The sequence below is a fragment of the Spizellomyces punctatus genome (genome assembly GCF_000182565.1).
Source record: "Spizellomyces punctatus DAOM BR117 chromosome Unknown supercont1.3, whole genome shotgun sequence".
Classification (NCBI taxonomy): Eukaryota; Fungi; Chytridiomycota; class Chytridiomycetes; order Spizellomycetales; family Spizellomycetaceae; genus Spizellomyces; species Spizellomyces punctatus.
In genome coordinates this window covers 1,324,273-1,349,917 of record NW_015971539.1, presented here as the reverse complement: position 1 = coordinate 1,349,917, position 25,645 = coordinate 1,324,273, and the positions used below count along the sequence as shown (strand labels likewise).

General features: G+C 50.5%; 8 protein-coding genes across 8 annotated transcripts; 4 read left to right on the top strand and 4 right to left on the bottom strand.

The window, feature by feature from the left end:
* Window positions 1-17: 17 nt before the first annotated feature.
* On the bottom strand, window positions 18-1,372 carry SPPG_02206 (enoyl-CoA hydratase PHS1; the record flags this gene model as incomplete). Its single annotated transcript, XM_016750500.1, has 7 exons — window positions 18-228; window positions 295-434; window positions 499-620; window positions 692-786; window positions 848-866; window positions 934-1,106; window positions 1,168-1,372. The coding sequence occupies 7 exons, from the start codon at window positions 1,370-1,372 to the stop codon at window positions 140-142; spliced, it is 843 nt and encodes a 280-aa protein (XP_016611182.1). The 3' UTR covers window positions 18-139.
* On the top strand, window positions 1,345-2,777 carry SPPG_02205 (uncharacterized protein). Its single transcript, XM_016750499.1, has 4 exons — window positions 1,345-1,402; window positions 1,476-1,881; window positions 1,947-2,231; window positions 2,296-2,777. The coding sequence occupies exons 2-4, from the start codon at window positions 1,477-1,479 to the stop codon at window positions 2,611-2,613; spliced, it is 1,008 nt and encodes a 335-aa protein (XP_016611181.1). The 5' UTR covers window positions 1,345-1,402; window position 1,476; the 3' UTR covers window positions 2,614-2,777.
* Window positions 2,690-5,265, bottom strand: SPPG_02204 (uncharacterized protein; the record flags this gene model as incomplete). Its single annotated transcript, XM_016750498.1, has 8 exons — window positions 2,690-3,449; window positions 3,519-4,073; window positions 4,129-4,338; window positions 4,407-4,514; window positions 4,588-4,695; window positions 4,799-5,068; window positions 5,120-5,165; window positions 5,227-5,265. The coding sequence occupies 8 exons, from the start codon at window positions 5,263-5,265 to the stop codon at window positions 3,022-3,024; spliced, it is 1,764 nt and encodes a 587-aa protein (XP_016611180.1). The 3' UTR covers window positions 2,690-3,021.
* Window positions 5,266-5,452: 187 nt separating this feature from the next.
* On the top strand, window positions 5,453-6,578 carry SPPG_02203 (40S ribosomal protein S20). Its single transcript, XM_016750497.1, has 3 exons — window positions 5,453-5,651; window positions 5,714-5,913; window positions 5,971-6,578. The coding sequence occupies exons 1-3, from the start codon at window positions 5,540-5,542 to the stop codon at window positions 6,025-6,027; spliced, it is 369 nt and encodes a 122-aa protein (XP_016611179.1). The 5' UTR covers window positions 5,453-5,539; the 3' UTR covers window positions 6,028-6,578.
* Window positions 6,055-7,951, bottom strand: SPPG_02202 (uncharacterized protein). The gene is made up of 8 exons (XM_016750496.1): window positions 7,380-7,951; window positions 7,266-7,311; window positions 7,141-7,211; window positions 6,860-7,060; window positions 6,756-6,802; window positions 6,585-6,694; window positions 6,401-6,525; window positions 6,055-6,346 (listed from the first exon to the last, which is right to left on the bottom strand). The coding sequence occupies exons 1-8, from the start codon at window positions 7,920-7,922 to the stop codon at window positions 6,179-6,181; spliced, it is 1,311 nt and encodes a 436-aa protein (XP_016611178.1). The 5' UTR covers window positions 7,923-7,951; the 3' UTR covers window positions 6,055-6,178.
* A 106-nt stretch (window positions 7,952-8,057) lies between these two features.
* Window positions 8,058-10,217, top strand: SPPG_02201 (ubiquinone biosynthesis mono0xygenase COQ6). Its single transcript, XM_016750495.1, has 9 exons — window positions 8,058-8,331; window positions 8,407-8,544; window positions 8,611-8,669; window positions 8,734-8,985; window positions 9,052-9,222; window positions 9,279-9,622; window positions 9,702-9,817; window positions 9,876-10,042; window positions 10,109-10,217. The coding sequence occupies exons 1-9, from the start codon at window positions 8,109-8,111 to the stop codon at window positions 10,145-10,147; spliced, it is 1,509 nt and encodes a 502-aa protein (XP_016611177.1). The 5' UTR covers window positions 8,058-8,108; the 3' UTR covers window positions 10,148-10,217.
* On the bottom strand, window positions 10,110-12,699 carry SPPG_02200 (uncharacterized protein). The gene is made up of 8 exons (XM_016750494.1): window positions 12,322-12,699; window positions 12,111-12,248; window positions 11,808-12,044; window positions 11,554-11,732; window positions 11,400-11,493; window positions 10,978-11,330; window positions 10,673-10,912; window positions 10,110-10,590 (listed from the first exon to the last, which is right to left on the bottom strand). Exons 1-8 carry the CDS (start codon window positions 12,488-12,490, stop codon window positions 10,252-10,254), a joined length of 1,749 nt encoding a protein of 582 aa, XP_016611176.1. The 5' UTR covers window positions 12,491-12,699; the 3' UTR covers window positions 10,110-10,251.
* SPPG_02199 (uncharacterized protein) lies at window positions 12,606-14,346 on the top strand. Its single transcript, XM_016750493.1, has 3 exons — window positions 12,606-13,023; window positions 13,092-13,664; window positions 13,726-14,346. The coding sequence occupies exons 1-3, from the start codon at window positions 12,706-12,708 to the stop codon at window positions 14,278-14,280; spliced, it is 1,446 nt and encodes a 481-aa protein (XP_016611175.1). The 5' UTR covers window positions 12,606-12,705; the 3' UTR covers window positions 14,281-14,346.
* The last annotated feature ends 11,299 nt before the right edge of the window (window positions 14,347-25,645 follow it).

The following is a 25,645-nucleotide window of genomic DNA, read 5'->3' as shown; positions in this document are numbered from 1 at the left end:
AACGTGCCCATGTTTTGGTTTGAACCACTCGAGGAGGTTGGGCTTCAAAAGTTGGTGTTTGCCTTCCCAAATGTCATTGAAGATCCATACAGATGAGAACGTCGAAAACTCTAATACTACATTATGTATGATATAGTCTCTATGCGCGCTTTTTGGTTTTGGACTCTTGTGTTCCTTTCAAGTACTTTCTCCGCTGTCCCATCATATGAGAATACATTTTAAACAGACCTGGAACAACCAGATGTAATGAGAAACAGCCGCATCCAAGCTTAACGAATTGCCTTGTGAACATACCAGGAGGATATAAGCCAGCAATGATGACATAGAGGGCCCAAAGGCGTTCATCAAATTGTCGGACGGCGGACAGGGATTGGATGAGCAAGATCCATTCACTTCCAGCACCAACGGGGTAGAGAATAAAGAAGAAGTTGTACCTAAATGATGCAACATGTGAGCACCGGCCAGGGCAAAACATTACTTGAAAATGAGATTGCTTACCGGCACCAGATGAGCCATGCAGGTTGGGATCCCACAAGATTGAATCCATAATAGAGGTAACGAACAATCTCGGCAACACACCATGCTCCAACCATCGTGGTGAACGCCCAGTGCTCCCGAACCTAGGAGACAGATGACATCAAGTATCAGAGCTCCGCATCTATATATGTATCCCTTTGGACAGAGTATGTACCTCGGGGATATTGAAAGGATAGGTAACGCCCCATACGAGAAGCAAACGCGACGAGACTTGGATCACGGTCGTTACGACCGGGGTTTTCACCAATCCTGTAGACAAAGCATATTTGAATGTGTGCAAAAAAACGCTTTCACAACAGTGGAGGCTGACCAAATATGGCATGAAGGACCTGTGGACATGCGCGATGTTTAGCAATCTAAAACTTCAAACCGATCAACTTTCCCTATGCAACGTACCTCTAGAATCGCCACAGATTGGACAACAGTCACCGTCCATCCACAAGCGTCATAAGACTGTTTTACATTTGTCTCTAGAACACTTTTAACGAGCAAGAACAGTGTAAATCCCCAGGCCGTGGCAGACGCGAAGTTATAAAGAGTGAGATATAGCTGCACAAGGGCAGACGGGCCTGTCGACGGAAAGGATTGAGTTTGCTTCATGACAAGAGTTCCCGGTTGTAAAGCGCATACCTCTTTTCGCTCCTTCTTTGGGGCCTGCCATCGTCAAAATGAAATCGTTTACAAGGGTAAACGGCGAAAAAGCCCAACTGGCCGTGAACGCATGTTGGCTTCCATGACTGTGCATAAACTTTCCCTTTACAGCTAAATGCATGACTAACTTTCGGGAGGAAAATCCAACCGGGCAGACTGCAAGTTTCTGATCTACATCTGGCATTTTGCCCAATCCACCTTGCTGACAAGACAGGTATATGAACGACTCAACATTTCCAGGAACAGTTATTATGACGGGCATGTCCCTCATTGCTCCCTTTTCTTAGAATGGTGAAACCCGGGGTGCGAGAAGACATTGTGCAAAGCGCGGTGCGCTTTCTGAAAGATCCCAAAGTTCAAGAGTCCCCTCTCGCCAAACGAATAGCCTTTCTCGAAACCAAGGGACTCAGTGCGGACGAAATTGAGGAAGCTATGAGCCGAACATCGGGCTCTTCATCTTCTGGCGCGACGTCAGCAGCAGTGGCCAACGGAGCTCCACCACTGCCACCGAGTGGTCCAGCTGGCTACGCCCAGTCTGGTGCCTATCCAGTGGTCTATAATGCCGCTGGCTATCCCCAGCCGGTAGCATATGGACCACCACAGGCAGTTGTACAGCCCTACACATGGAAGGACTACACTCTTGGAGCTGTGGGCGCGATCGGAGCCGGATATGGCGTATATACATTGGCAAAGGTAAGCCGATCAATGACCGGCATCGTCTTTAGTCCTGAAAATCTCAACACTCATGGTTTACCTAGCGCTATCTTCTGCCGCTCTTGAGTTTCCCCAGTGAAAAGTCACTGGAAGCCTCAAACGCGCAGATCGCTTCACAACTTGAGTCCACGTCTTCAGTTTTGGAAGTGGTAAAAGAAGAGACTAGTGAAGTTATGAAAGCAGTTGACGCACAGGCTGTCAAAGTGAGCAAGGCCTTGGAAGGCATGGTGGATACTTTGAAAGCTCTTCGTGAAAAAGATGAGCGAAGAGATAAGGAATTGGAGGAACTAAAAGGCGATATTGACAGCATTAGAGACATGATTCCCAAGGTGATTGAATGGGTGCCAATTTGCAACAAAATGCAACTATCTTACTGATTTTTATCCCTGGTAGATGCTGGACAAGACCAAAGAATCTCAAACCGCCGTCATATCCGATCTGCAAACCGAAATCAAATCCCTGAAGAATCTCCTCCTTAACCGTCGCCTACCTGTATCTGCACCTACCCCGTCTACCTCATTGCCTGGAACGAATGACGGCTCGACAACACCCGTGACAGAGCCAGGTCCCTTTGCACGAGGGGGCCTGGTTAACATCCCGAGTAAGCCTACCATTCCTGCTTGGCAGCTGCAGCAGCAGGCAGAAGCAGCAGCAGCGGATGCAACCCCTGCGGAAGGATCGGCCGACAAAGGGAAGAAGCCAGAAGAGTAGGAATATGTGGGACATTGAGATCCTATGACCCATGACAGTTTGCCAGAAGGACTGCCACCACAAAAGTATACACTGTAAAGGATTTATCGCACGCTTAATATATTTTTCATTTGAGCAAACAAAGGCATTTGAGAGCATCGAACATCAAGTAAATTACTTTATAGGGTCCTATCTTTCCTGGGTATTAACGCACGCACAATTCGGACAAAACCATTGAGTAATAGGAGGTGTGGTTAAGCCCACGCAACCATAATGGAACCAATTAATAGGACACCTCTACATCCGCGAAAATGTTATGAAAATTCTAATCGGTACGCCGTTCGCTAATCCGGCATGCTGTACTCACCAGTCCGCTGCAGGCAATCATGTTCCCTGAAGCCGGCTGGTGGACATTGATCGGATGAAAAGTTATTGGATGTGTTTTACAGGAATAAGCTCACTCACCTGTTGACAATAACATGACACCTGAGCAACTCGATGCTCCTCATTATTTACGGGTCCTAGTATAGACGAGTCGTCCTCGCGGCCCAATGTATTTGCGGCAGGCCAATACATGTCCAGGTCCATCCGATTGGTGTTGCTGGAGACCGTTTCATACGAGTCTATAGTCCTCGAATCTGACAGGTTCGAATAGCCAATATCGTGCCCATCATCCAACCTATTTGCTCTGAGACAGCGATCTATCAATGCAATCACCGTAGTGTCTACGCAAAACTGTCCACGTCCCAAGAGCTCCTGGAAACGAATACACACACGAAACGCATACGTGGAATACTCGAGTGGCGTCCGTACCAGGCAGTCTTCGAGCAATGAATAGCAGGTTTTCGCAAGTTTCTCTGTGGAAAGTGCGGCAGATGATCACAATTTCTGGAGTGCGCAAATTTTGATACCCAATATTAGCGCACCTGTAATAAGACCCCCATAAAGGGCGCTGTCAAATGTATTCAGTTCTGCGAGCTTCAGAAGCTCATCCAGTCCAAGAAGGTAATAATAGGCGGTATCCAATGCCGATGCGGTCGCATATTCCTCATTATCTCTTGCGAGAGGTGATTGCCAAGAGTGAAAAGGCAATCGTGCCTGTTCGTTCTGATCCTCAGCCAGTGGATCGGAAAAAACCTTGGGCAATACAGTTGTCGTAGGCCGCAAAAAAGAAGCCATCGCAGCGCATCCCCTCGCCATTACGAGAAGAGCCGAGGGAACAATCATCGTTTGCTCCTTACACAAATTGACAATGATATTGCACAACTGCTGACGAAGGTCGAACGGCTTTTGGACCGCTTCAGAGACTGTGGTGTTCTCCGGAAGCTCGTTTCCGTCTGTGGTCCCTTGCAACAAGCGAATATCATTCACTACCTGCCCGACAACGTAGATTGATTCGGTAATCTGCCGCACAACGCTGCTAAAGACGATGATGAGCTCTTCTTGTTGATTTGGTAAAAGGTACTTTGTCGACGCGAAGCCTGAAACAATTGAGCAGCTGAAATAGGATACGAGAAATAAACCCTCAGTACAAACCTAGGAGTTTTAATAGAAGTTCGGATGCTACAGAGATCACCCTCTCCAAGGACTGCAGTGAAGGTTGACTACATCCTTCTTCGTCACCATTGGCTTCTCGCTCTACCGACATTTGCAACAATTCTATTTTACGTCGAAAATTCTCCATAACGAGTCCAGCGGTCTGTTTAATTGTCGTTGCGATTGTATCGCCATAGTCGCTCATGATACCTTCAACAGATTGACTTCACTCAGCACAGCTATTACGATGAGATACGGGCAGGCGCCTCAGCATTTACCAGTACCTTTCCCCATCCCATCTCCGCAACTCCTCACAAGCAGTCTGACAAGCTCAAGAAACTCTACCCGCTCGCGTAGGCCAGTCTCCCCTTCGAACGGTGAACACTCTGATCGATCGTGATGATGTTAGCACCGCGTGTTCAGCTATCACACAGACTACAGACTTTGTACGCGTTGTACCTGCTTTGGCTGCCTCTGCGGCTTTCGCCTTCTGATACTTGTGGGCCTTTTGCTTGCGTTTCCCATTACCAGTTGCTTCTTGTTGTTTTAGAAAAAGTGATCTGACTTCTACAAAAACGCACCAGTCCCCGGTGCATGAGACGCAAGCGTTGTCAGCAGCTAATAGCATCCAAAGATTGCCTGAGGGCCATTATCATCAACAAATCTCGACCTAGTTCTGCCTGACAAAGTTTCCTGTTCTTCTCGAGTAACTCCTGCTCGAGCTCTTCCACGCGTTGTTCCAGTTCCGTCTGCCTACGGACGTCTCGCGCCTTCTTATTGACTTGCAGACTAGCAAGGGCGGACTCCAGATCCTGCCCCTTCCCTAAGTTTTCGCCAACGTTTCGAGCCAACTCGGATTTCGCCAGTAGACGAGTATCCGCCGTTATTCTCGTCAGCCGCTCGTTCAAAACATTCGGTTGCGATAACAGATCAACAAAGTCTTTGACATTGATTAGTTTGGTGGGATCGTCAGCTGTTACCCGCTTCCTACCTAGTGCAGACACCTGGTCCGGCTTATGCTTTGCTATCGCCAGCAGCTGATATTCAGCAAACGTTATAAACGTGATCTTCACGTCGTGATACAGAGACGGTACCCACCAAAGCAGCCTGTATGAGATCGTGCGACCTATCTGCCATGGCGTCCCTCCTATTCCCACCGTGTTGTTGTAAATGCGCAACTGGAAGCTCCACCAACTCAACGATGAGTTCGCTTACGTCAGCTATAAGCCGGATATAGTGTTAACCTAAGGCGCTGATTGGACGGTTTTGATGACTGTGCCTTCAGTTGAAAATTTCTTGTTCGTTCGCAACTTAAGGATGTGTCGTCGTCGTGCTTTTCTCGTTCTTCCTTCTGCTCATTTTAAGGGAGTCACCGCTGAGTCCATCTCCGTCCATTCCAACAAAAGACAAAATGGCTTACGTCGCTCCCAAGGGAAAGGCTGGTTACGAGGAGGCTGTTGAGCCCAAGATCCACCGCATTCGTATTACCCTCACTAGCCGCAACGTCAAGAACCTCGAGAAGGGTACGTACCAAAAGCGTGCTTCATATAAACCGAGCAAATGTCTGACTTGTTTCTCAATACAGTCTGCGCTGACTTGATCCACCGTGCCAAGGACAAGCAGCTCAAGGTCAAGGGACCCGTCCGTCTTCCCACCAAGGTGCTCCGCATCACCACCCGCAAATCGCCTTGTGGTGAGGGTTCCAAGACCTGGGACCGTTACGAGATGCGTATCCACAAGCGTCTCATCGATCTCCACAGCCCCTCGGAGATTGTCAAGCAGATTGTATGTATATTTCTGGCACGGATTTGAAACTATCTGTCTAATGTCTAATTCTTGTAGACTTCCATCTCCATTGAACCCGGAGTCGAGGTTGAGGTCACCATTCAGAACGCTTAAGCGTTAATGCCTCTGATGTGCTAAATGTTGCGTAGCATGTGTTGGATTTAATATGATCCTGTGAAGCATCTCTCTCGGGCATCTTTATGAACTGCAAACGAATTGTGTGTGTGTGGTGTCTGTGTGGATTACTATTGTACAAGGGCTGAGACTACGATCGTGAGAGATATTCTTGATCGAATCGGACAACTAGCACACTCAAATTGTCCGTCGAAAAGTTCTCCAGCGCATAGTCCAAAAGGTCTTCCGCAGCCTGCTGCGGATCTGTCACATCCTTTATCAGATCAATTGCAGTTTGGTCGGAACAAACGTCCCATATCTACAGGAATGCGTCAGGCGTTGCTTAATGTCGGAGGGGACCAATCGGACTTACGCCATCACAAGCTAATATCAGACATGTGTCTTTCTCGTCTAATATCGTTTCTGCTGTATACGGGCTCCCAATAATCCAGTCTTTCATTGTGATATCTCCTAAGGAACGAGTGACCGCCAAAACACCTAAACAATGCCCGCTAATCAATTGTAGGTCCCTCTAATTGAACCAATTTATGACGTACCGTTGACTCGGTTATTCATAACGAATCCGCCGGAATCAACGATCCGTTTTGCTTCTAATGGATCAGATCCTTTATGATCGTACGATAATCGAATAGCCTTTCCGTCTCGACTGCATGGGGCTCATTTGAGACGACGTCGTTGACATGTAGGTTCTTGCATTTGTGACTCACCCTAATACGGCTCTTGCATCCCCCACATTTGCAGTATATAATATTCTCTGTGGAGTGTCGCGTTATTAAAATACCAGTAATGCAACGTTCGAGAAGGTACCTACTCGCTTTCGTGTCTTTGCTCCGCTGTCGCTGCTTGCATTTGGACTTGGTCGATCTTCTGTTCGTATGAAACCGACTACTGCTGTACAACCAGAGTACGAGGCTTTTCTTTCGCCCAGTTGTGAGTCGGTAACGAGGAATGAATCATTTAGCAGTTCTGGAACAGCCGTCGATGGACGTTCTTGTAGCAGTTTCTCAAAATTCTTTCGCGGCACAAACAGCAAGGTCGTTAGATCCCACCCTGTCTGGGCAATTGCTTCTCATTCAGTGTCATGTAACCCACCTCATGGAGATGCTCTCCGCACCATTCAGCGGCCGTTTTCCCTGCATGGCCGTCATAAATGGCAAACCACCCTATAAAACGGTCAATAACACGAATAGCCAAGCACCTTGTACAAATGTTCTCACCTGATCCATTTGTATTGGTGAAATTATAAATGTAAGCATGCGCATCCTGCCAACCAGCGCGTAGAGTCGATTTACAAACAGCCTCTCTCAAAGCTAAACAGATTGACCCCTTACCTCCATCGTTCGTCGGTACTTTTTGTTCTTATCCTCTGCAAATCCAATTTTGAAGCCGTTCGAGCGAGAAACCTCGTCGTCAAACGTCAGCGGACTATGAACACTATCCGGGCTCTGTATGTACTTTTCATCCTCCACTTCGCTTTCACCCGGGCTATAGACCATTGATCGTTCATCCGGTGTGTTCAGCGGGCTCGTACTTTGGGTTTCGGAGCCAGTAGGTGTTTCTGCTAAGGTTGCCCCCACAGGTTCATCTAGCTCGTCTAGCATAGTGGTGGATGGGGCCGAAGAGGAAACAATGTGTTTATCGTCCGTGGACCTGATTTGCAAGAATGGCGACGACGACGAGTCTGTGCCTTTGGGAAACTTGTGGCCAGCTTCTGCCATTCTCATGGGTTCTGGGCTTGCGACAATGATGCGCGGTCGGTTGGAAGAAGCGGTGGAACCGAGCTCGCTGGTGGTGGGTGTAGAGGGTGATGCAGAAGCAGCAGCAGACGATGCGATACCGTTGTTGTCGTTTGCCAATGAAGCGTCGTCGGCCATCTGATAAAAAGAAACTGCGAACAAAAGGAAGGGGGGGGAGCGAACTTGCCAAGTTCACCCAGACGCGGTATTATTGTCCTGTTATGGCAACAAGTGACATTTGGGATCATCACTTGACGGGATGTGTGTGTGGCAGGTTGAAATTGCCAAGTTATCGAGATCACAAAACGAATTCCGTTTGGAAAAATGACGCCAATCGCCTTGGCACGCGGCGTCAGATCCCTGCGAGGGCGACGTCTGGTGGGATGGCCCTTTCTGTCAATCGCCGCTGGGAACCGGCCATTTCCTCCCACGTCCTGCAGCAGCCTCTCCACGTCAACACATGCGTTGCCCGCCGGTGAATCGCACAGTTGCGACGTTTGCATCGTAGGAGGGGGCACTGTGGGCACAGCACTTGCATGTGCGCTGGGTATGTGACATTGGTGAGCTGGAATACATGTCCATAAATGTCATCTCATCTTGCTTTGTTTGTGTGAAATATTAGCGTCATCTCCAGCTGCATCCTCCTTGAACGTTGCCTTGGTGGAGGCGGGTGATCTGTATCGTCCTCTAAATGCTCAAGAAGGCATCTATTCCAATCGCGTTAGTTCCCTGACTCAAGGAACAGTTGGTCTCCTCCAAGGTTCTTGGTCATTTTTTACATGTGGGCCATTTTCTGGTTCAGAATGATTCGCTGAACGTCCTCAAGATTTGCAGGTGTGGGAGCGAATTGAAGCGTCACGACGATGGCCATACAAGAAAATGCAGGTTGATGAAAAACTTTCCAAGAAAGGATCGCCGTATTCCATTTAACCTAACGCGAGATCTGCAGGTGTGGGATGCCATTGGAAAGGGCAAGATAGCCTTTGATGCAGCTACGATTGGCGCAAATTCTATTGCGTACATTGTAGAAAACAACCATCTCCAAGCAGCTCTGGTTGAAAGACTCCAAGAGGCGGGAAACTCAGTCAGTGTGTTCAATCGCGCCAAGGTGCAATCTATTGTGACTGACGAAGGGAAGAGCGCAACCGGCTGGCCAATTGTTCAGTTAGAGGATGGTCGGACCATTCAAAGTAGACTCTTGGTGAGCATGCACTCAATCGTGCTCCTTTACCAGGCGCACCAACGTTATGCTAAACGTGATGTAAAGGTGGGCGCAGATGGCGCGAATTCCAAAGTTCGGACGTTTGCTGGCATCGATTCTATTGGATGGGACTACTCGCAAATGGGCGTGGTAGCAACGCTCAAGCTGGCTCCCGGTGTTGAAAATGATACTGCGTGGCAACGGTTTCTACCTACCGGTCCGATTGCTCTCCTCCCTGTAAGTAAACCTCAGAACAATCACAAGGTAGTATCACCGTCCTGACCACTTCGTAGTTGAACAACGGCTACAGTTCATTAGTCTGGTCAATCACTCCTACCCTCGCATCACGTGTCTGCTCTTTACCTGAAGCAGAATTTGTTGAGCTCCTCAACGCCGCGTGCACCTCACCGTCGGCTGATATCCAATATCTCTGCGCTCACATTTCGCCTGACGGAAAGCCGTTGGTTGATTTCAAGGAGGAATCGACTTGGGGACGTCAACGTGAGGCTGCCTATGATCCATCCTCACAACCAATTCCCCCACAGGTTGTTGGTGTGCAGGCAGGCAGCCGGGCTGCTTTTCCTTTACGATTGAGGAATTCCGAGTTTTATGTGAAGAGCCGGGTCGCCTTGATAGGGTGAGCTCTGCCTGTCACTCTGCCTGTCACGGCACCGTATCGTCCCTTTTTCATCTTCTCATATCCAAAATTGTTACAGAGATGCTGCACATACGGTTCATCCGTTGGCAGGACAGGGATTAAATCTGGGTTTAGCAGATGTTGAAAGTTTGGCGCAGGCCATTACTGATGGTCTGCAAGTAGGGCAGGACATTGGTAAGTCCGCTTCGTGCGGGAAATCATGACGCGCATTCTTATTTGTTATAACGGACAGGTCACATACATCTTTTGGAGAAGTACGCCCAATCGCGGTATGTACCAAATTTGGCCATGATGAAGGCAATAGATAGTATCGGACGTCTATTCGGGACTGACCTGGGCCCCGTGGCCGCCCTGCGGTCATTTGGCCTCAACCTGACAAACTCTCTGTCTCCGGTGAAGGTAAAAGAATTTTGCTTGAGGATTACGCGCAACTGCCCCTCATCCCTTACGCATTTTAAAATTTAGGCTCAAATCATGCGATATGCAGGTCGCTCGTTGATATAATACCAGTCACATTTTGTACAATAGTTTACAATTACATATGAATATATAGTTACCTTCATCTCTGGCACTGTAAAATGAAGAAGCCCACGAAAGACAGTAGATTATCATTTACCGGTGTCTCCTGACGAAGGAGCACTTTTTGATTTGTCGGCCGCAGCAGCCCCCGCATTCTCAACGGACCCTGCCGGTGAAGTTCGGCTTGGAACGCTGGCGGGGGAGGACGTGCCGACCGCAGGTGCAGCAGGAACGGTGGTCTTTTTGGCCAGTAAAGATTGGAAGAAATTGGCGAGCACCTCGTTTTGACTTGCGGGTGGTCCACTTCCAGCCCCAAGAGCACCAGCTGCCCGCGATACCGCGGTTGAAGATATAAGACTTGCTGGCAATGGAATGTCACCAGTGGGAGATTTTATTTTGTCACGCGATGCGGCTAGTGCACTTTGTTCCTAGGAAGAGTCGTTTGTCGTCAGACGATGCCTCATCTGGACCATGGTCCAGTTTTGCAACGGGATGAAGCGATCAACATACCTTGGCTTTTGTCAACTTGGCCACCTTGGACGCGACATCTTCTAGAGAATTAGCGGACGAAGTCACTTGCGCTCCACCAAGCCGAGCTTTCAAAGCCGCGCTTGGGTCCCCGCCTGCAGGCGATGCAGGGCTTACATGTGGCGACTGTGGCGATCGAGCCGCATTTTGCAAAAGTTCCAGTTGTCTTTCCAAGAATGATTGCTCACTCTCTGCAGTTACTATGGGTTCCACGGAGAAAGCCTATTGGGAACAGTTAGTACGTACGAAGCTTCTAGTTCGCACAAGACTGCTAGTGCGGCTCTTACCGCTTCCGTGAACGGGTTGACTATTACGCTCTCATACAAGGCGCGGGCACTGGACAAGCCTCCGTCCTTAACATCTCCGTCGTTATTTGCTTCCCCAGCCATGGCACTACAATTGAACCCGTCCCTTAGGACCTTGATCTTCCCCCAACTGTCCCACCCGCTGGGAACAAATACAGTATCCCGATCGACAACCTGTGCCCGCAGACTGGAGACGAAAGGATTTGCGGCAGATTGTGCAGATACTGGTGCCCCTGCTGTGCTCGGCGGTCCGAGCAGTCGATGGATAACATACGTTCGGAGATCTTCAAGTGTTTGCTGTCGATGGGTGGATGTGTAAAAAAGGGCGGCTCCGTCTGTGAGAGAGAAAATATTTCACCGTAAACAAAAATGGTAAACCATTACAAGAGCATAGCGATACTTACATTTCAAACAGATGGTTCGCAGGCTTTGTTGTATAAAATCGAACTGCTCCTCCTTGTAATCCCGCTCCCGTTCCAGCAAAAAGGTGGCATCCGACTGCAGCGAAAAGTTTCCCGTTAAGTGAAGATGAGAAGATGATAGACGACAGACAATTACCTTGGCAGCTACTACAACAATGGGTATGCCGAGATTCTTAGTCAATGTTCCGGAACCTAATGGCAATGCTACCGAGTGCTGAGGACCAACGCCTCCCGCATGCTTTCCTTCCACTCCCTCTTTGCCCGATAGAGTCGTTTGATCTAGCGGCTCAGCGTAATTGCGTACATAGGCCTGACCTATAGTCCATTCTCACCACGATGAGCGATTCTGCCCAGCCCCCTCCAAAAGCGAAGAATCTTTGCATCACGCACCTCGGTCTTTCAGCTCCTCGAGCAGTTCGGGATTCCGCTCTTCCAATGTGGCAATGTGCTTCTCCAGAATGCTAAGCCAATCTTCCAATGTTTTGAGAAACGTCCATGGCCGAGCCCAATCAAGAACCAGAATAACCAAACTATCCGCTAATGTGTCCGCTTTCAATGCAAAACGGAAGAGGTTTCCAAACGCCGTCTCACTCGCTAAATGGTAGAAGCCTATCCTGGCGACAATGTCTATGTTTTGCAACAGTAGTAGCGGGTTAGCGATCTCAACTACGCCCACCACCGCCCGGAACTAACCTTCATGCTCTTCGTCCGCGACCTCCGTGTATGAGTAGGACAGCGCTAACCCTGTGTCTTCCTCGTCCACTTCCTGAGTGGCCACTGTTTGCTGACGAATGCTGTTGATAAGGGTTGTCTTCCCCGATTGTGGAGCCCCTGAGGCATGAATGGTTTGGGTCAGCTAGTGGGTAGCATCCAAGTGTGTGATCTGTAGAGCACAGTCATTTACCAATGACCAGGACATTCTTTGACTGGACGGTCTTTGAAGATGATACGCTCTTTAGGATGGACGCCCATATGCCTCCATTCTCGAGATCCCGTCCAGTAAGCCCTTCACTGCTTCCGAATAAGTGACTCCCAGCGAGACTGTTGGTAGATTCGTTCAACGGTGGTGACATGTTGTGCTGGGGCTAGTGCGCTGAACAAGGCACAGCGAGTCGGCCAGAAGCCTGCGAAAGAATGTGGAAGTGATGAGCCGGGCCTGCTGGGGAGGAAGGACTGTTGCTGGTGACTGATCGCTGCAGGCTTTGCCCCGTGCGATCTCTTTGTTGCAAGTTTTTGGACGCGTTAAGCTGGCAAGGCACCGTAGGAAATAGTTTGCGGCATTAAGAAAATGTCGTCGTCGGCTGGTCTGCGCAGGCGAGAGCGCCTTCTTGCTGCTGCACCGGAACTCATACAGTCACCGCTATCTGCTTCAAGCCGTCCAGAAAGCCCAACGCACAAGCACAACAAACGGCGCTCAAAAGCGAAAATGCGGGAGCCGTGCCAGCCGCATACAACTGGGACATTCCCCGCACTGGCTGCGACGTTGGCACCAGAGCTTTTGAATCATATCCTTAACTTTCTTGTCCGAGTAGGGTCAGAGCGTGACCTTCTTAGTCCAGCGAGAGTCAACCGGGCATGGTTCCATGCTGCAGTCCGACTGCTTTGGGTAGGTGGTATGGGAATGACAGGGCCTAAAGCCAGAGTTTAAGACCAACCCATTTGTTATCTGTATAGCGCAAACCTCCGCTGCGACCAGACACTTGGCAAGACTTCCTGTACGTCTTACGGCGTGGCGGAAACGTCTCGGATACTGCAGTGTCACCCATTCGACGGCGTGTTCTTCGGAGCGTTCCATGTCCGATAGTGTATGGAAGTTTTGTCAGGACATTGCATCTGTCGGACATTGCCGATAACGTCACAGATCGGATGTTGATAAGCATTGCTGAGGCTTGTCCCAGCCTGCGGGTTCTCAATGTCGAACGATGTCAGAGGGCCACTGCCCATGGAATAGGGAGGATCGTTGTGCGATGTTTATCATTGGAACAAATGGACTTGACGGGAATTCGGACTCTGAATGATGAAGCTCTCCGAGAGATGTTTCCTGAGCTCCGACCGAATGTGAAGAACATATCCTTAACACTTTCTCCTGAGGTGACGGGGCCTGGATTAGTGCGGGCCTTGTCTGCTCTTCCAAACGTGGAACGAATATGGATTCAGCACTGTGACATGCTCCGCGACGATACAATAGCTGGACTGCTAAAATCCTGTCCCCAATTAACGGACTTGTCGTTACTTGATTGTAGACAGGTAAGCCCCACGTCCAATCTTCACTCGTATGACTCTCCCTGACATATGGCAATATCTCTAGTGTACGAATGCGACGATCGAGTATATTGCACACAATATCGGCACTCGACTCACACAGCTTACCATCGGGCTCAGCGAGCATATTCGTGACCCTTCCATTTATACCCTCGCTACCCACTGTCGTAACCTTACGGGTCTCACCCTGGCTCTTCTTCGCCACATAACCGACGCTTCACTCATATCCATCTCTAAATACCTTCCCAACCTTGTGGAGCTAGGAATATTCTCATCTCCTAATGTCACAAATACGGGAGTTTCACGCATTGCAACCAGCTGTCGGCGTCTAGAGCGCTTGTGCCTTTACGATTGCCAAGGTCTAACTGCTGAAGCCCTGGTACCGGTGCACTTATGTCTGGATCGTCTTGATTACCTCAACATCGAGCATTGTCGAATTCATGAAGCTACCCCCGAAATTAGGGCTCTGTGGAAGCGATGCAAGGATTTCTACGCAGGAAAGGAACTGATGAATGCTCTCCACATTGCGGATTTGATGTATTATTCAGAGGGCTTGTTTGGTTTGAAGAGTCCCATCCAGCTGGCGTTTGAGATTGTATAGCAATTGTTAATGCCACTGCAGCAGGAAAATTGTGCTTTTGATTTTGGTATTCCACCTGTTGTTGAACAAGGCAATCTGTGTATGCTGCTCATAGTGCGGAGCCGATGGGTATTGGCACTAGCACCCGCACCAGGAATTGAACCGGCGACAACCAGTTCGGATAAGCTAATCTAACCAATCTACGCTACGGCTGGAACACCCCTGCTGAACACCTCTGGTCTACCGTGCCCATCCAACATTGATTGCACGATTGTCAGCATATTAAAGGTTGCCAGCATATCTCGGTTCCAGTAGCGCATCGTCCAGGCTTGCTGCAAACAGTTAGGGTTGGTACAACCCAGCAATCCGTGGACTTTTTCCATCTTGCCTTCGTGATGGTGCCAAGGTCTTGAATGAGGTTGTTCTTTGAATTCTTTCTCGACAAACTCAGAGGATGAACAGTGAGGGCAAACAGATGAGGTCTTGTGTTCATCAAGAAGAAAACAATCAATGTGGTTGCGCTTGAACAGGGTGTGCCAACCTTTCATCTTTGATGAGGTCTGAAATCTCGCAGTTCAACCGGCATTGCTCCAATCACCCATCACAATGGTAAAGTTTTCACTGTATTTGTTGTGCATGGCACTTATGAGGTCTGATTCGCTTCGCTGCTGACTGATGAAGGAATGCCACTTCCACCATGTGTGGGCGGGATGGGAGTAGAATTCCTTGTGATGATCTGAATCTGCGCAGTGAATGAGAAGGTAGTGAGTGAAGTCCCTGAGGTTCATTGTCTTGTGAGATGGTATTCATGATTCTATGATGTCCATTCCCGCTTCCTTCTTCATCTGCTGTCGTTCCTTTTGCTGCCGACAGCTGCCTGTCTCCATGGCTTGCTGGTTTGTGGTGTAGCAAAATGTTGTACCATTGCTGTCCTGGCAGTAGAGAATGTTGCACTTGTTTGGGTTGATAACGACAACATTCTCTGCTTGACAAGCAGGTATGTAACAGGCTAGCAGGGACAAGAAGACAACAGAAAACTAGGGAAGACTTGGTTACTACTTGTTCTCCCTTTGAGCGGCCTCAGAGAGGTCCTCTTTTTATAGACAAAGGGGCTGACAAATGCTATATCCTAACTACCCAATCAGATCTCACCCACATCATCCTAAACTATTTGTCAGCCTATTGCACCATTTGCAACCAATCAGAACTCATACATGTCATCCTAATGTAACGACGAGGACGTCTTCGAGAGATCGCGAGTAAGCCCAAATCGGACGCGGGAAGCACGAATCGCGTGACCAACTCCACCGATTGGGTTACCGCGACCGAAAAAACCGGTTCGGAGAATGGCAATTGGCGCATTAGATTTCAGCGTGCCTCGTACAACCTGTGGAGGCCCGAGCCAGTGCGGAAAAGGAAGAGATCGGTACCGCCACCAATAAATCAGTTGCGGTGCAGCGACACCCATTAGTTTAGTTTAGTTTAACAGTTTATCCAAGAATCTTGTATAAAAAGGATGTATTCAATAAAATAAGTCGGGGGCAGAAGCCGTAGCGACACAAAATCCCCATAACTCGCTTCTCAACTCCAATCTTAGGTTAACAGGAACCTAACAGAGCGCTTCAACGGCCTGATCACCCGTACCGAAGCCTCTAAATCCTGCTCGGTTCACAACTAACCGACTCTCCTTGCCTCTCGCCCCCAAGTCGCTACCGACGCCCAAAGAAAGGATTCGGAGACTATGATTCCTAGTACGGCCACCCACATAACCTGCTAGGAGACCCAAGTCGTCTTTACCGTAGTCTACCAACAAAAAATCCGTTACATGGTGGAGAAGCGCGACGAACCGCCTTCCCCTCTCAAATTCAGCTGAAAACCTTATTCGGTCGTACCGAAACTCTTGCGCAAACCGAGATCCGCTCAGGTAGCTACTCGGAAACCTTTTCTCTCGTTTCGGAGACAGAACTTCACGAAACCGAGAATGATGCCGGTCGAACGCTCACCAACGCGAGGCCGCTCACCTGTGATCCAGACTCGTAGTCAGGGTCCTGCGGAGGACGTCGAAGTCCCTCCCGCAACACGCCCAAGGCGTTCAGGGACCACTTCCGTCGAACCGGAAGCCCCTAACTTGGCCACGATGGCCTCTGAAGTGGCAGCGTTAAAAGAAGACATTGCCCGCTCGACTGCTGCAACGCAGTTGGCAACTCAAAACCTTACGGAACAGCTTCATAGGCTTTCCGAACGTCAGACAGCGGCGGATGAGCGCCTCGCACGAGCCTTAGAAGCCCTAGCGCATCGCCCGCTGCCTGAACAACCTCCCATAGCACGAGCTACAAGAGAACGGTCCGCAACCCCGTGGGAAACGGCGGACACACCAAGGGAGCGTACCGAACCAAGTTTTTCAGGTGCGGTGCCTCCAATCCAAGTGCCAGCGGCCCCGTGGGCCAGCGACACCAAGGTCGATTCCTTGAAAGCAAAGGACGTACCCGAGTTTACGGGCAGAAGAAACCAAGACGTTGAAGAATGGCTTAACAAAGTCCAACTTCTTCAAAACGTTAGCGCAACGTCGGATGCCAGGATGGTACAGCTCCTACCAGCCATGATAGCCGAGAAAACCCCTGCTGACGCTTGGTTTTACACTCTGGAAGCCCAGGAAACTCGCTCATGGACCTGGAAAAGGTGGAAAGAGGAACTGCTTCGAGAGTTCCGAGATCCCCTAACCGAGTCCAAGCGCAAAACCGAATATGTGCGCTGCCATGCGAACCCCAAAGAATTTCGCAGCTTTCTCGCGTTCATCGACCACAAAACTCATCTCCGGCGCCTCGCTTATGGCGACCGGGCAAACATAGAATGTCCCGCTGACCAGCATTTCGACCTAATAGTCGAACAATTGCCCAGCGACATCCAAATCATGGTCAAATCCTGTAACGTCACGAACCTGACCAAATTAAAAGACTTCCTGCGCCTTTATTTCGGCTCTGATGACACCAGAAAACGAGACCCTTGCTACAGCGGTGCTGCAGAAGCTCAGAAGAAGTCACAAAAGACCGGAACCGACAAAGGCCCTAAGCAGACGGCTCCGCATAAAACCGGAAACCCCGAAAAGGGTCGCGATGGTCCTCAGAAGATGGTTCCGGACCCCAACAAGGAACCACCGGCACCCTGCAAATTCTGTCAGAAAAAGCATTGGAATGTTTTCTGCTGGCAGAACCCGAACCGAAAAGATCCTGAAGATGGAAAGAAAGGACCATATGGAGCACCCATGCCCTCAGGTTGGAAACCCAAACAGGAATCGAAGAAGGCGTACATAGTGGAGCTGGACTCGACGTCCGCTACCACCGAAACTCTTTTTTCGGCTTCGGAACTGGAAAGAACGGAAGCCGCTAATCAAGGATTCCACACCATCGGGTTCTTTCATTCACCCAAGCACTCGGAATCAACAATTTTGATGACCGCACCTCTTTCCAAGGTCACGGTGACCAAGGAAGAGGACCCCCGCACGCCCACGCAGGGCTGGGACCGAGTCTGGGACAACATAGCCATCATCTGGGGCACCCCGCAAGTGGCTCTGATGATGGGCAACAACCCCCGCGCGCTCAGCTTCTTCGCCAAAGAACCGAAGCGAGGCGCCGGGCACCTCGGGAACGACCCCTACGCAGTCGCGTGGAGTTCCCACCACCTCTACATCGCTGCCGCAGCCGAAGCTGACAAGGATCGAATCCTGCGAAAGGTCCGAGAAGACGGTACCCCTCGTTTGATTCTCCTTGCCTGGATAAAGCTCGACGAGCGCGAGAAATTCTTGATGTGGAGCTCTGAAGATCCTGTTATCTTTGATGCGTACGCCAACCTGCAACTGGTGGCATTTCTCCTGACAGGCAATATCGTTCGCTCAGACTATTATTATCGTCGCGGAAACCCCAAATTTCGGCACGTTAAAGACCATCCACGTCTCCAAAGACACGAAGAGAGCGAACGGACGCGTATAGTCATGCTGGCTATCGAACAAGTTGCTCGCCAGAATAAAACAACAAAACCACAAAACGACAAAACTAGAGAACACTTTGAGAGTGTGATCAAGGCTACGGAAGCAACAATTAACGACATCGCGCCCCATTTCGAGATCGCGGTGCCTTCTATCAACGCCTTCTACTCAGTAGATTTAGGCGATGTACTCAAAAGCCAGACTAAGACCCAAACGCAGCCTTGCTGGACGCTAGCCGTCATCGCGCAGCTCTGGGCACCTGTGGTACTAGACACAGGGGCCTGCGAGTCTCTGATTTCCGACACGTACCAAGGCCTTCTGTTCTCCGAAACCGATTTGCAGGATGCGGAAACGATGGCTTTCAACGGCATTGGTGGACGTATCTCATCTACCAAGACAGTATGCCTCGAAACTTCCCTCAGAGGCCGCGGCGGAGAATACCTGACTTTCCGCGCCTACTTTCGGGTCATCGCGTACGGGAAACCTCTCATCATCCTAGCCAACGACGTTTTGGGACATTTGAAACTCCAAACCTTGGTTCAGGAACCCCCGTTACCCAGTTTCGCGGTGACGCTCAAGAATCCAGACATCCTTATCCCCTGCTCCATAACGGATGAGCTGGATACCGATCACATGCGCGGCACGCCATACAAAACCAAGCAGGGTGAATTCATGAAGGATGTGTCAATGCCACGGCTGACCAAAGCCAAAGCTCAGAAGTCTAGATTAACCATGTTAATCACGGGACAGACGCGCGTGGCAGCCCAAACTTTCCTCATCGAAAACCCTCTTGATGCCACCGCAGCTAGCACAACGGCCCCGTTAGGCCTCAAACTGTCCACCGCGACCCATAATTCGGTCGCGGACCCCGAAGAGAACATTTCCGAAGAAGAATGGCAGACACTTCGGAACAAATGGAACCTCAACTCTACAGAGAAGGCTCCAGGGGCCTTCGAAGCCCAATTAAAAGACGCGGAACGTTTCCACGTCGATCTCAAACGACCCAAACCCGTGGTCTGGGCCCTAATCAACATTCTACGACACTTCCATCAAGCCTTCAGCTATGAGGGTCATCTCATAGGGAACTACACCAAGATTCCTTATGCGCCTCGATTTATCTCGGCTCCGCCACCCCTTTCGAGGCCACGGTCGTACTCTCCGTTGGAGCGGACAGCCCTCGAGACGGAGCGAGACACCATGATGGGGCTTCAGAGGTGGAAACGAACCACCGAAGTAACCTTCGCCAGCGATCCTGTTATTATTCGCTACGCAGACAAACCCCCGCGGGTAGCCTTCGACTATCGCCGAGCCAACGACTGCATGGCCTGGGATCCATATCCCTTTCCCATCATGCTCGACATCCTGAACTGGATCGTTGCAGTCCCATTCCGATACATATCGGGAGGTGACGCAAACAAAGGATTTTACCAAATCGCCATCACTGATACGTCGGTACGCAAATGGCTCGCGATCAGACTCCACGATGGCATCTACGAACCACTTTTCATGCCCTTCGGACCCAAGACTGCCCCCTCGCACTTCTGTCGGGTGATGGACGACACCTTGGGTCCCTCCAAATGGCGAAATATCAACAACTTCGTCGACGATATCCATACACGAGCGGAGACAGCCGCGGAAGCCCTAGATGCCATCGCGGACTGGCTCGACCGCTTTTCCAGGGCCAAACTCACCCTAAGGCTCGACAAGTGTCAATGGCTCTTTCACCAGCTCACGGCCCTCGGTTTCGTTGCCTCTTCCCAGGGCCTCGCTACCGATCCAGACAAGGTCGCAACCATAGTCGATTGGCCACGACCTAAATTTATTGGTGACCTATGGTCCTTCGTGGGTCTCCTTGGGTTCTATGCCCAATTCATCCCTCGCTACGCGGAACTCGTCCGACCCCTGCAAGACGCTATCCAAGAGGGCGTTCGTGAATATCGAGACCTTAAAAAGGGTCGCGCTGACCCAAGGAAAGGAGCTGAAAAGCTCAATTCACCGTCCATGCTTGACACGGCAGTGGCCCCAACAATCACAGCAACCGGAGCCCGATTTGAGGTTTCGCAACATCTTAAATCTAGCTCCTCAGACCTACCGGCGGTCAATCTACGCCAATCATCGCTGGCCGACTTGCCCATTGACCCCTTTTGTGTCGGACGCCTTGCTCGCAAGCGCCCCGACCAAGGTCTGCGCAGATTCGTCGCGAAGCGTGAAGTTTCATGGACCGACTCCCGAAACTCTGCCTTCGCAGCCGCCAAGCAGGCTCTGACAACAGCTCCAGTGCTTGCGGCACCCAGAAAAGGGTTCCCCTACACCCTTCACAGTGACGCTTCCTACACAGCGTTTAATGTCACGCTCGAACAGTTACAGCCGGATGCTTCTAAACGCCCGCTGTGCTACCATTCCCGAGGCACCACCACCTCGGAAAAGAAGGCCCCACCTGTCGAACTCGAGGCCGGATGCCTCATTTGGGGCCTCGGAAAACTCCGCCCATACCTCGAAGGCCTGCCTTTCACGGTCATTACCGATCACCGAGCTCTTTTGTGGCTCGCCAAATACAAAGGCGAGAACCGAAAGCTCCTCCGCTGGGCCCTCAATCTTAGTTACTGGTCCGAATGGATGACAATCGTACACAAACCAGGACGCTTCCACATAGTCGCTGATACACTTTCGCGGCTACTTGGCGCGGAAACTCTTCTTTGCTCTACCGGGACCGAAATATGGGTGTCGGAACGCAAAGGACGACGGCCGCGCACCCCGCCAGCCGGTCCCGCACCCTCCTCAACACTGGCAGATGCCATCTTTCGTTTGGCGTTACAGCCCGCACTCATCACCGCCATCCGCGCTGGCCTCACCGGCCCACTCCACCCCATCGCCCAACAGGCCCGCACCCTTCTATGGGAGACCAGCCCCGACACGTACACTACCGCCGACACGCGCTTTCTTCAGGACTGGCAACGTGCAGATAACCTGCTGTGGCACCGTTTTTCAGTCTCCGAAGACCTTTGGCGCCTTTACGTGCCCCCTGCTTGCACCCCTGAGGTGCGCAAGCTTTTTCACGAGGGGGGAGGACACTTCGGATTCGAAAGAACCTACGCTAGAGCTGCAGCGCAAGTCTGGTGGCCGAAAATGGCACAAGATTTCAGAAAACACTGCGCAGGATGTGAAACCTGTCAACGCTCAAAAAGGGTACCGCAACTGATTCCGGGGTTGCTGAAACCCATACCACCAGCTCCGGGACGCTGGACAGTCATCACGACTGACTTCGTAACCAAGCTCCCACTTACTTCCAGAGGGTACGACGCCTTTTGGTTAATAGCATGTAAATGCTCAAAGAGGATCCACGTATGGCCCCTCAAGAGCACTGCGACAGCTATTCAGGTCGCGGAACTCTTTATAGAGCGCTACGTCCCATTGCACGGCATCCCGGAGACCATTATCTCGGACCGCGACTCCAAATTTACGAGTCGATTTTGGCAGGAGGTCTGCAAAAACCTAAAGATTAATCAAGAGCTCACCACAGCCTACCACCCTCAAGGTGATGGACAATCAGAAAGAGACAACGCAACGGTCTTGCAGGTCCTTACCACAATGGTCAACACCCGATTAGACGACTGGGACACCTTTCTTCCGGTTGCGGAATTCATTATCAACGATACGGTACACGAGGCGACAAAAATGACGCGATTCAGAATGGACCTAGGCTATGAGCCCCACAATCCACTGGCGGACATCGTCGAAAGGCCGTCAGAAACCAGAAATGCAGATGCGGAGGAGCTCTGTAAACACCTCGGCGACCTAAACATCCTTATCCGAGATCTGATGATCGAAGCCCAGGATTCGCAGAAAAGATATTACGATTTATCGCGACGACATTTGGAGTTCCGGAGAGGAGATAAGGTGCTTCTGAGCACGAAAAACCTAGCAGGGTATGAGTCCAAGATCGCTCCGAAATGGCTGGGACCAGTCACGGTGACCGACTGTAACCCTCTCCGCGACAACTACGAGTTAAAACTGCCAGACAAGATGAGACGACTTCATCCATGGTTTCACATATCGAAATTACGTCCGTACCAGAAGCCTGTCGACGCCGAAACTGAGGAAAAGGTCGCGGAAGCACAAGCGGAGGATTCCGACGCTTCAGATGGCGAGTTTGAAGTGGAAGCGATAGTAGACCATCGAACCAGGCGCGGAAAACGTCAATTTCGAATACGTTGGTCCGGATACCCACCCCATGAGGATACCTGGGAACCAGAGGAAGCCCTAACAGAGGCTTCCGAAGCCTTAGAAGAGTACTGGAGATCCAGAGCTCCCACTAGCGCGCTAGTAGAGGACTCTTTGGTAGTCAGCCTTGCAGGCGACGCCCCGGAAGATACGGCTTATGCTTCCGACCACCAATGCTTCGCGGTTTATCCGGACGATAGCTCACGTGATAATCACGCCCTCTCACCAGAAAGAAAACCAGTTTCGCGTGGCTTACCTCACCAGTCGAGAACGCCACACCAAGCCTCCCGATCACGCTTACGCGCGTCCGAGCTGTCAAAATCAGCCGGCGACGACCTTAAAAGGACGCCCCTGCACGCTCCCCCTCTTTTTTCTTCTTCAACCGCCCACGACCTACTTCCCTTACACACTCACTCTGCTTCGCAAACCCCTTCTATCGACACCGAAACTAAAACTTCCATTTCTAACACAATGAACACCGATCTCAGAGGACAAGCAGGAGTGAGCGTACCTTCCACGTACATGTCCGGCTACCCTTGGGAGGAAGACTCGGGCGACTTCGAGGCCGAGGGCATGCTGGATCGCCTTGGGGTTGCGATCGCTACCTGGGTTCACTCCTGGGTTCATCAGCTTCGGACCAACCCCAACGCGCCGCTGCAGACTCCAGGGCATGAGTTTTGGCTGGGAGTCGACGCTCCGAAACCTTACGCGGTGGGCCAGCCCCTCACAAACCACATCGCGGACCCCTACAGCAAGGCCACCGATGGTGGTGAAGCAGCGGTCGGAATAGTTGCCGACGCGAAAAAACCCGGAAAAAGAGGGCGCCCAGCTCCGTGCGCCGCTTGGCTCGACCGCGGGGTTCCCCAACACGAGGCGGGAAGCCGAAAAACGGCTCCGTTCACCGATTGGCCGAACGACGACGCCCACGAGTTTGCGTCCGCCGTCATTGAAGCAGCTAGGACGGTGCTCCTAAGGACGGCGAACGCAGCGGAAGCCTCTGCAAGGCTCACCAGACCCCGACATCACGAGCACGCGGAGTACCATTTCCGCGCGACAAACCTGAAAAGGGCCGCGGAGACCTTTACGGCCCTCTACGTAACCAGAACTGGCCCCGACGTGACCCCGGGTACCATCGTTCGTACCGCAACAGATCAAATCTGGTTTTGTTGCAACGTCGGTGGCCGTGCCAGTATCATCTGGGTCGTGAACCAAGATGCAGATGAAGCGGACCCCACAGATCCGGTACCGACCTGGTAATTGACGTCCCAACACCCCCGCTCGGAGCGCCGGTGTGTTGGCTCTTCAAAGGGGGGATGTAACGACGAGGACGTCTTCGAGAGATCGCGAGTAAGCCCAAATCGGACGCGGGAAGCACGAATCGCGTGACCAACTCCACCGATTGGGTTACCGCGACCGAAAAAACCGGTTCGGAGAATGGCAATTGGCGCATTAGATTTCAGCGTGCCTCGTACAACCTGTGGAGGCCCGAGCCAGTGCGGAAAAGGAAGAGATCGGTACCGCCACCAATAAATCAGTTGCGGTGCAGCGACACCCATTAGTTTAGTTTAGTTTAACAGTTTATCCAAGAATCTTGTATAAAAAGGAGGTATTCAATAAAATAAGTCGGGGGCAGAAGCCGTAGCGACACAAAATCCCCATAACTCGCTTCTCAACTCCAATCTTAGGTTAACAGGAACCTAACAGAGCGCTTCAACGGCCTGATCACCCGTACCGAAGCCTCTAAATCCTGCTCGGTTCACAACTAACCGACTCTCCTTGCCTCTCGCCCCCAAGTCGCTACCGACGCCCAAAGAAAGGATTTGGAGACTACGATTCCTAGTACGGACACCCACACAACCTGCTAGGAGACCCAAGTTGTCTTTACCGTAGTCTACCAACAAAAAATCCGCTACAACTCGGTGAGAAATGTTAGAACTTCTTTATCATCTTTGTAGGCGGAAGCAAGTAACTTTGCTGAAAGTTTCATGTCCTCTGCATTGTTTTTAAACACCACCCACTCAGTGGTGCAGTTCTTCATTTTACATGAAAGTTGTCCGGTTACACTCTGGATGGCTACAATATTTCCTATATTGAAATGCCTCCCTTTTGTATAGAGTTTCGATAACTCCTTGTTGAGTTCTTTACTTTGCGCAGAATCACCAGCGTCGTCAATGAATAATAGAAGTGACTTCTCAGGCGTTTTCTTCTGTTCTTCTACTATTTTAGCGATGGATGCATTGGAAACCTCGTCTGTAAAGTAGATATTTTTATGTTTTGTGGTTTCGGCCAGTACCTTCACAGAAGCATCATATTCAACTGTGTCGGACATGATAATGACTCGATCGTGTAATTTAGCATAGACATCCTCAATCAGACCGCAGACTAATGCACTTTTACCACTTTTCCTCGGAGCGACAAGAGTTGTACATAGAGGCAGTGATGCCAGGTCACGTGGAACACGAGGATCTCTCTTCTTTTTCCCTACGGGAAAGATTGGGCGTGGTTTATAGGACATTTAAATTTTCCTTTGTCTTTACATAAAGGTAAGGAAATATCATGATTAACGAAGTGACATACTGCTCCTTAAAGTCTCGATCATTCTCAATACCTCCTCGGAGGATGGAAATGATGAAGGTTCTCTCGGTTTCTTTCCTTCAAGATTGGGATCTGGTCAACGATTCTAATAACACGATTAATTTTGTTGAAGAAGGCGATCCAACCATCTTATCTGCGAAAATACCTAATGGTAACTACAGCATAGCAAATTTTCCAAATGCCATTGCTCAAGCGTTGAGTTCAGCCGGGACACAAGCCTACAATGCCACATACAACTCTGTTATGAGGAGATTGACACTTTCCACATCTGGTAGCAAGAACTTCAAGGTTCTTGCCGCTTCGAGAGGAACATCCTCTTATCTTCTAACAGGAATGTCAAGATGGAGTGAAACGGGATATTACAAGACTATCACACTGAAGAATGCTGTCAATTTGTCCGGTTCGTATCCAATGCTTGTCACAAGCAACATCCAAGTCCAAGGAAGCCGTTTCCTCAGTGACTTCAATGATTCCGCCCAATCCGTAATTGCTGCGGTTGTCCCTGATAGTTTCGGCGATGTAGTCACGTGGACTAACGACAGAGGTGAATGGCTCCCTGTTGATGACACTATCTCCAAAATCGAATTC

Coding starts and splice junctions, on each gene's coding strand:
- SPPG_02205 (XM_016750499.1), top strand. CDS start 1,477: ATGGTGAAACCCGGGGTGCGAGAAGACATTGTGCAAAGCGCGGTGCGC. Junction 1,882..1,946: donor GCGTATATACATTGGCAAAG/GTAAGCCGATCA, acceptor TGGTTTACCTAG/CGCTATCTTCTGCCGCTCTT. Junction 2,232..2,295: donor TTAGAGACATGATTCCCAAG/GTGATTGAATGG, acceptor TATCCCTGGTAG/ATGCTGGACAAGACCAAAGA.
- SPPG_02203 (XM_016750497.1), top strand. CDS start 5,540: ATGGCTTACGTCGCTCCCAAGGGAAAGGCTGGTTACGAGGAGGCTGTT. Junction 5,652..5,713: donor CGTCAAGAACCTCGAGAAGG/GTACGTACCAAA, acceptor TTCTCAATACAG/TCTGCGCTGACTTGATCCAC. Junction 5,914..5,970: donor CGGAGATTGTCAAGCAGATT/GTATGTATATTT, acceptor TAATTCTTGTAG/ACTTCCATCTCCATTGAACC.
- SPPG_02202 (XM_016750496.1), bottom strand. CDS start 7,922: ATGGCCGACGACGCTTCATTGGCAAACGACAACAACGGTATCGCATCG. Junction 7,312..7,379: donor AGTACCGACGAACGATGGAG/GTAAGGGGTCAA, acceptor GCTGGTTGGCAG/GATGCGCATGCTTACATTTA. Junction 7,061..7,140: donor GCGGAGAGCATCTCCATGAG/GTGGGTTACATG, acceptor GTGCCGCGAAAG/AATTTTGAGAAACTGCTACA.
- SPPG_02201 (XM_016750495.1), top strand. CDS start 8,109: ATGACGCCAATCGCCTTGGCACGCGGCGTCAGATCCCTGCGAGGGCGA. Junction 8,545..8,610: donor AACAGTTGGTCTCCTCCAAG/GTTCTTGGTCAT, acceptor AACGTCCTCAAG/ATTTGCAGGTGTGGGAGCGA. Junction 9,623..9,701: donor AGCCGGGTCGCCTTGATAGG/GTGAGCTCTGCC, acceptor AAATTGTTACAG/AGATGCTGCACATACGGTTC.
- SPPG_02200 (XM_016750494.1), bottom strand. CDS start 12,490: ATGTCACCACCGTTGAACGAATCTACCAACAGTCTCGCTGGGAGTCAC. Junction 12,249..12,321: donor AAAGAATGTCCTGGTCATTG/GTAAATGACTGT, acceptor TTCATGCCTCAG/GGGCTCCACAATCGGGGAAG. Junction 10,913..10,977: donor TCAACCCGTTCACGGAAGCG/GTAAGAGCCGCA, acceptor TGTTCCCAATAG/GCTTTCTCCGTGGAACCCAT.
- SPPG_02199 (XM_016750493.1), top strand. CDS start 12,706: ATGTCGTCGTCGGCTGGTCTGCGCAGGCGAGAGCGCCTTCTTGCTGCT. Junction 13,024..13,091: donor CTGCAGTCCGACTGCTTTGG/GTAGGTGGTATG, acceptor TTATCTGTATAG/CGCAAACCTCCGCTGCGACC. Junction 13,665..13,725: donor CGTTACTTGATTGTAGACAG/GTAAGCCCCACG, acceptor CAATATCTCTAG/TGTACGAATGCGACGATCGA.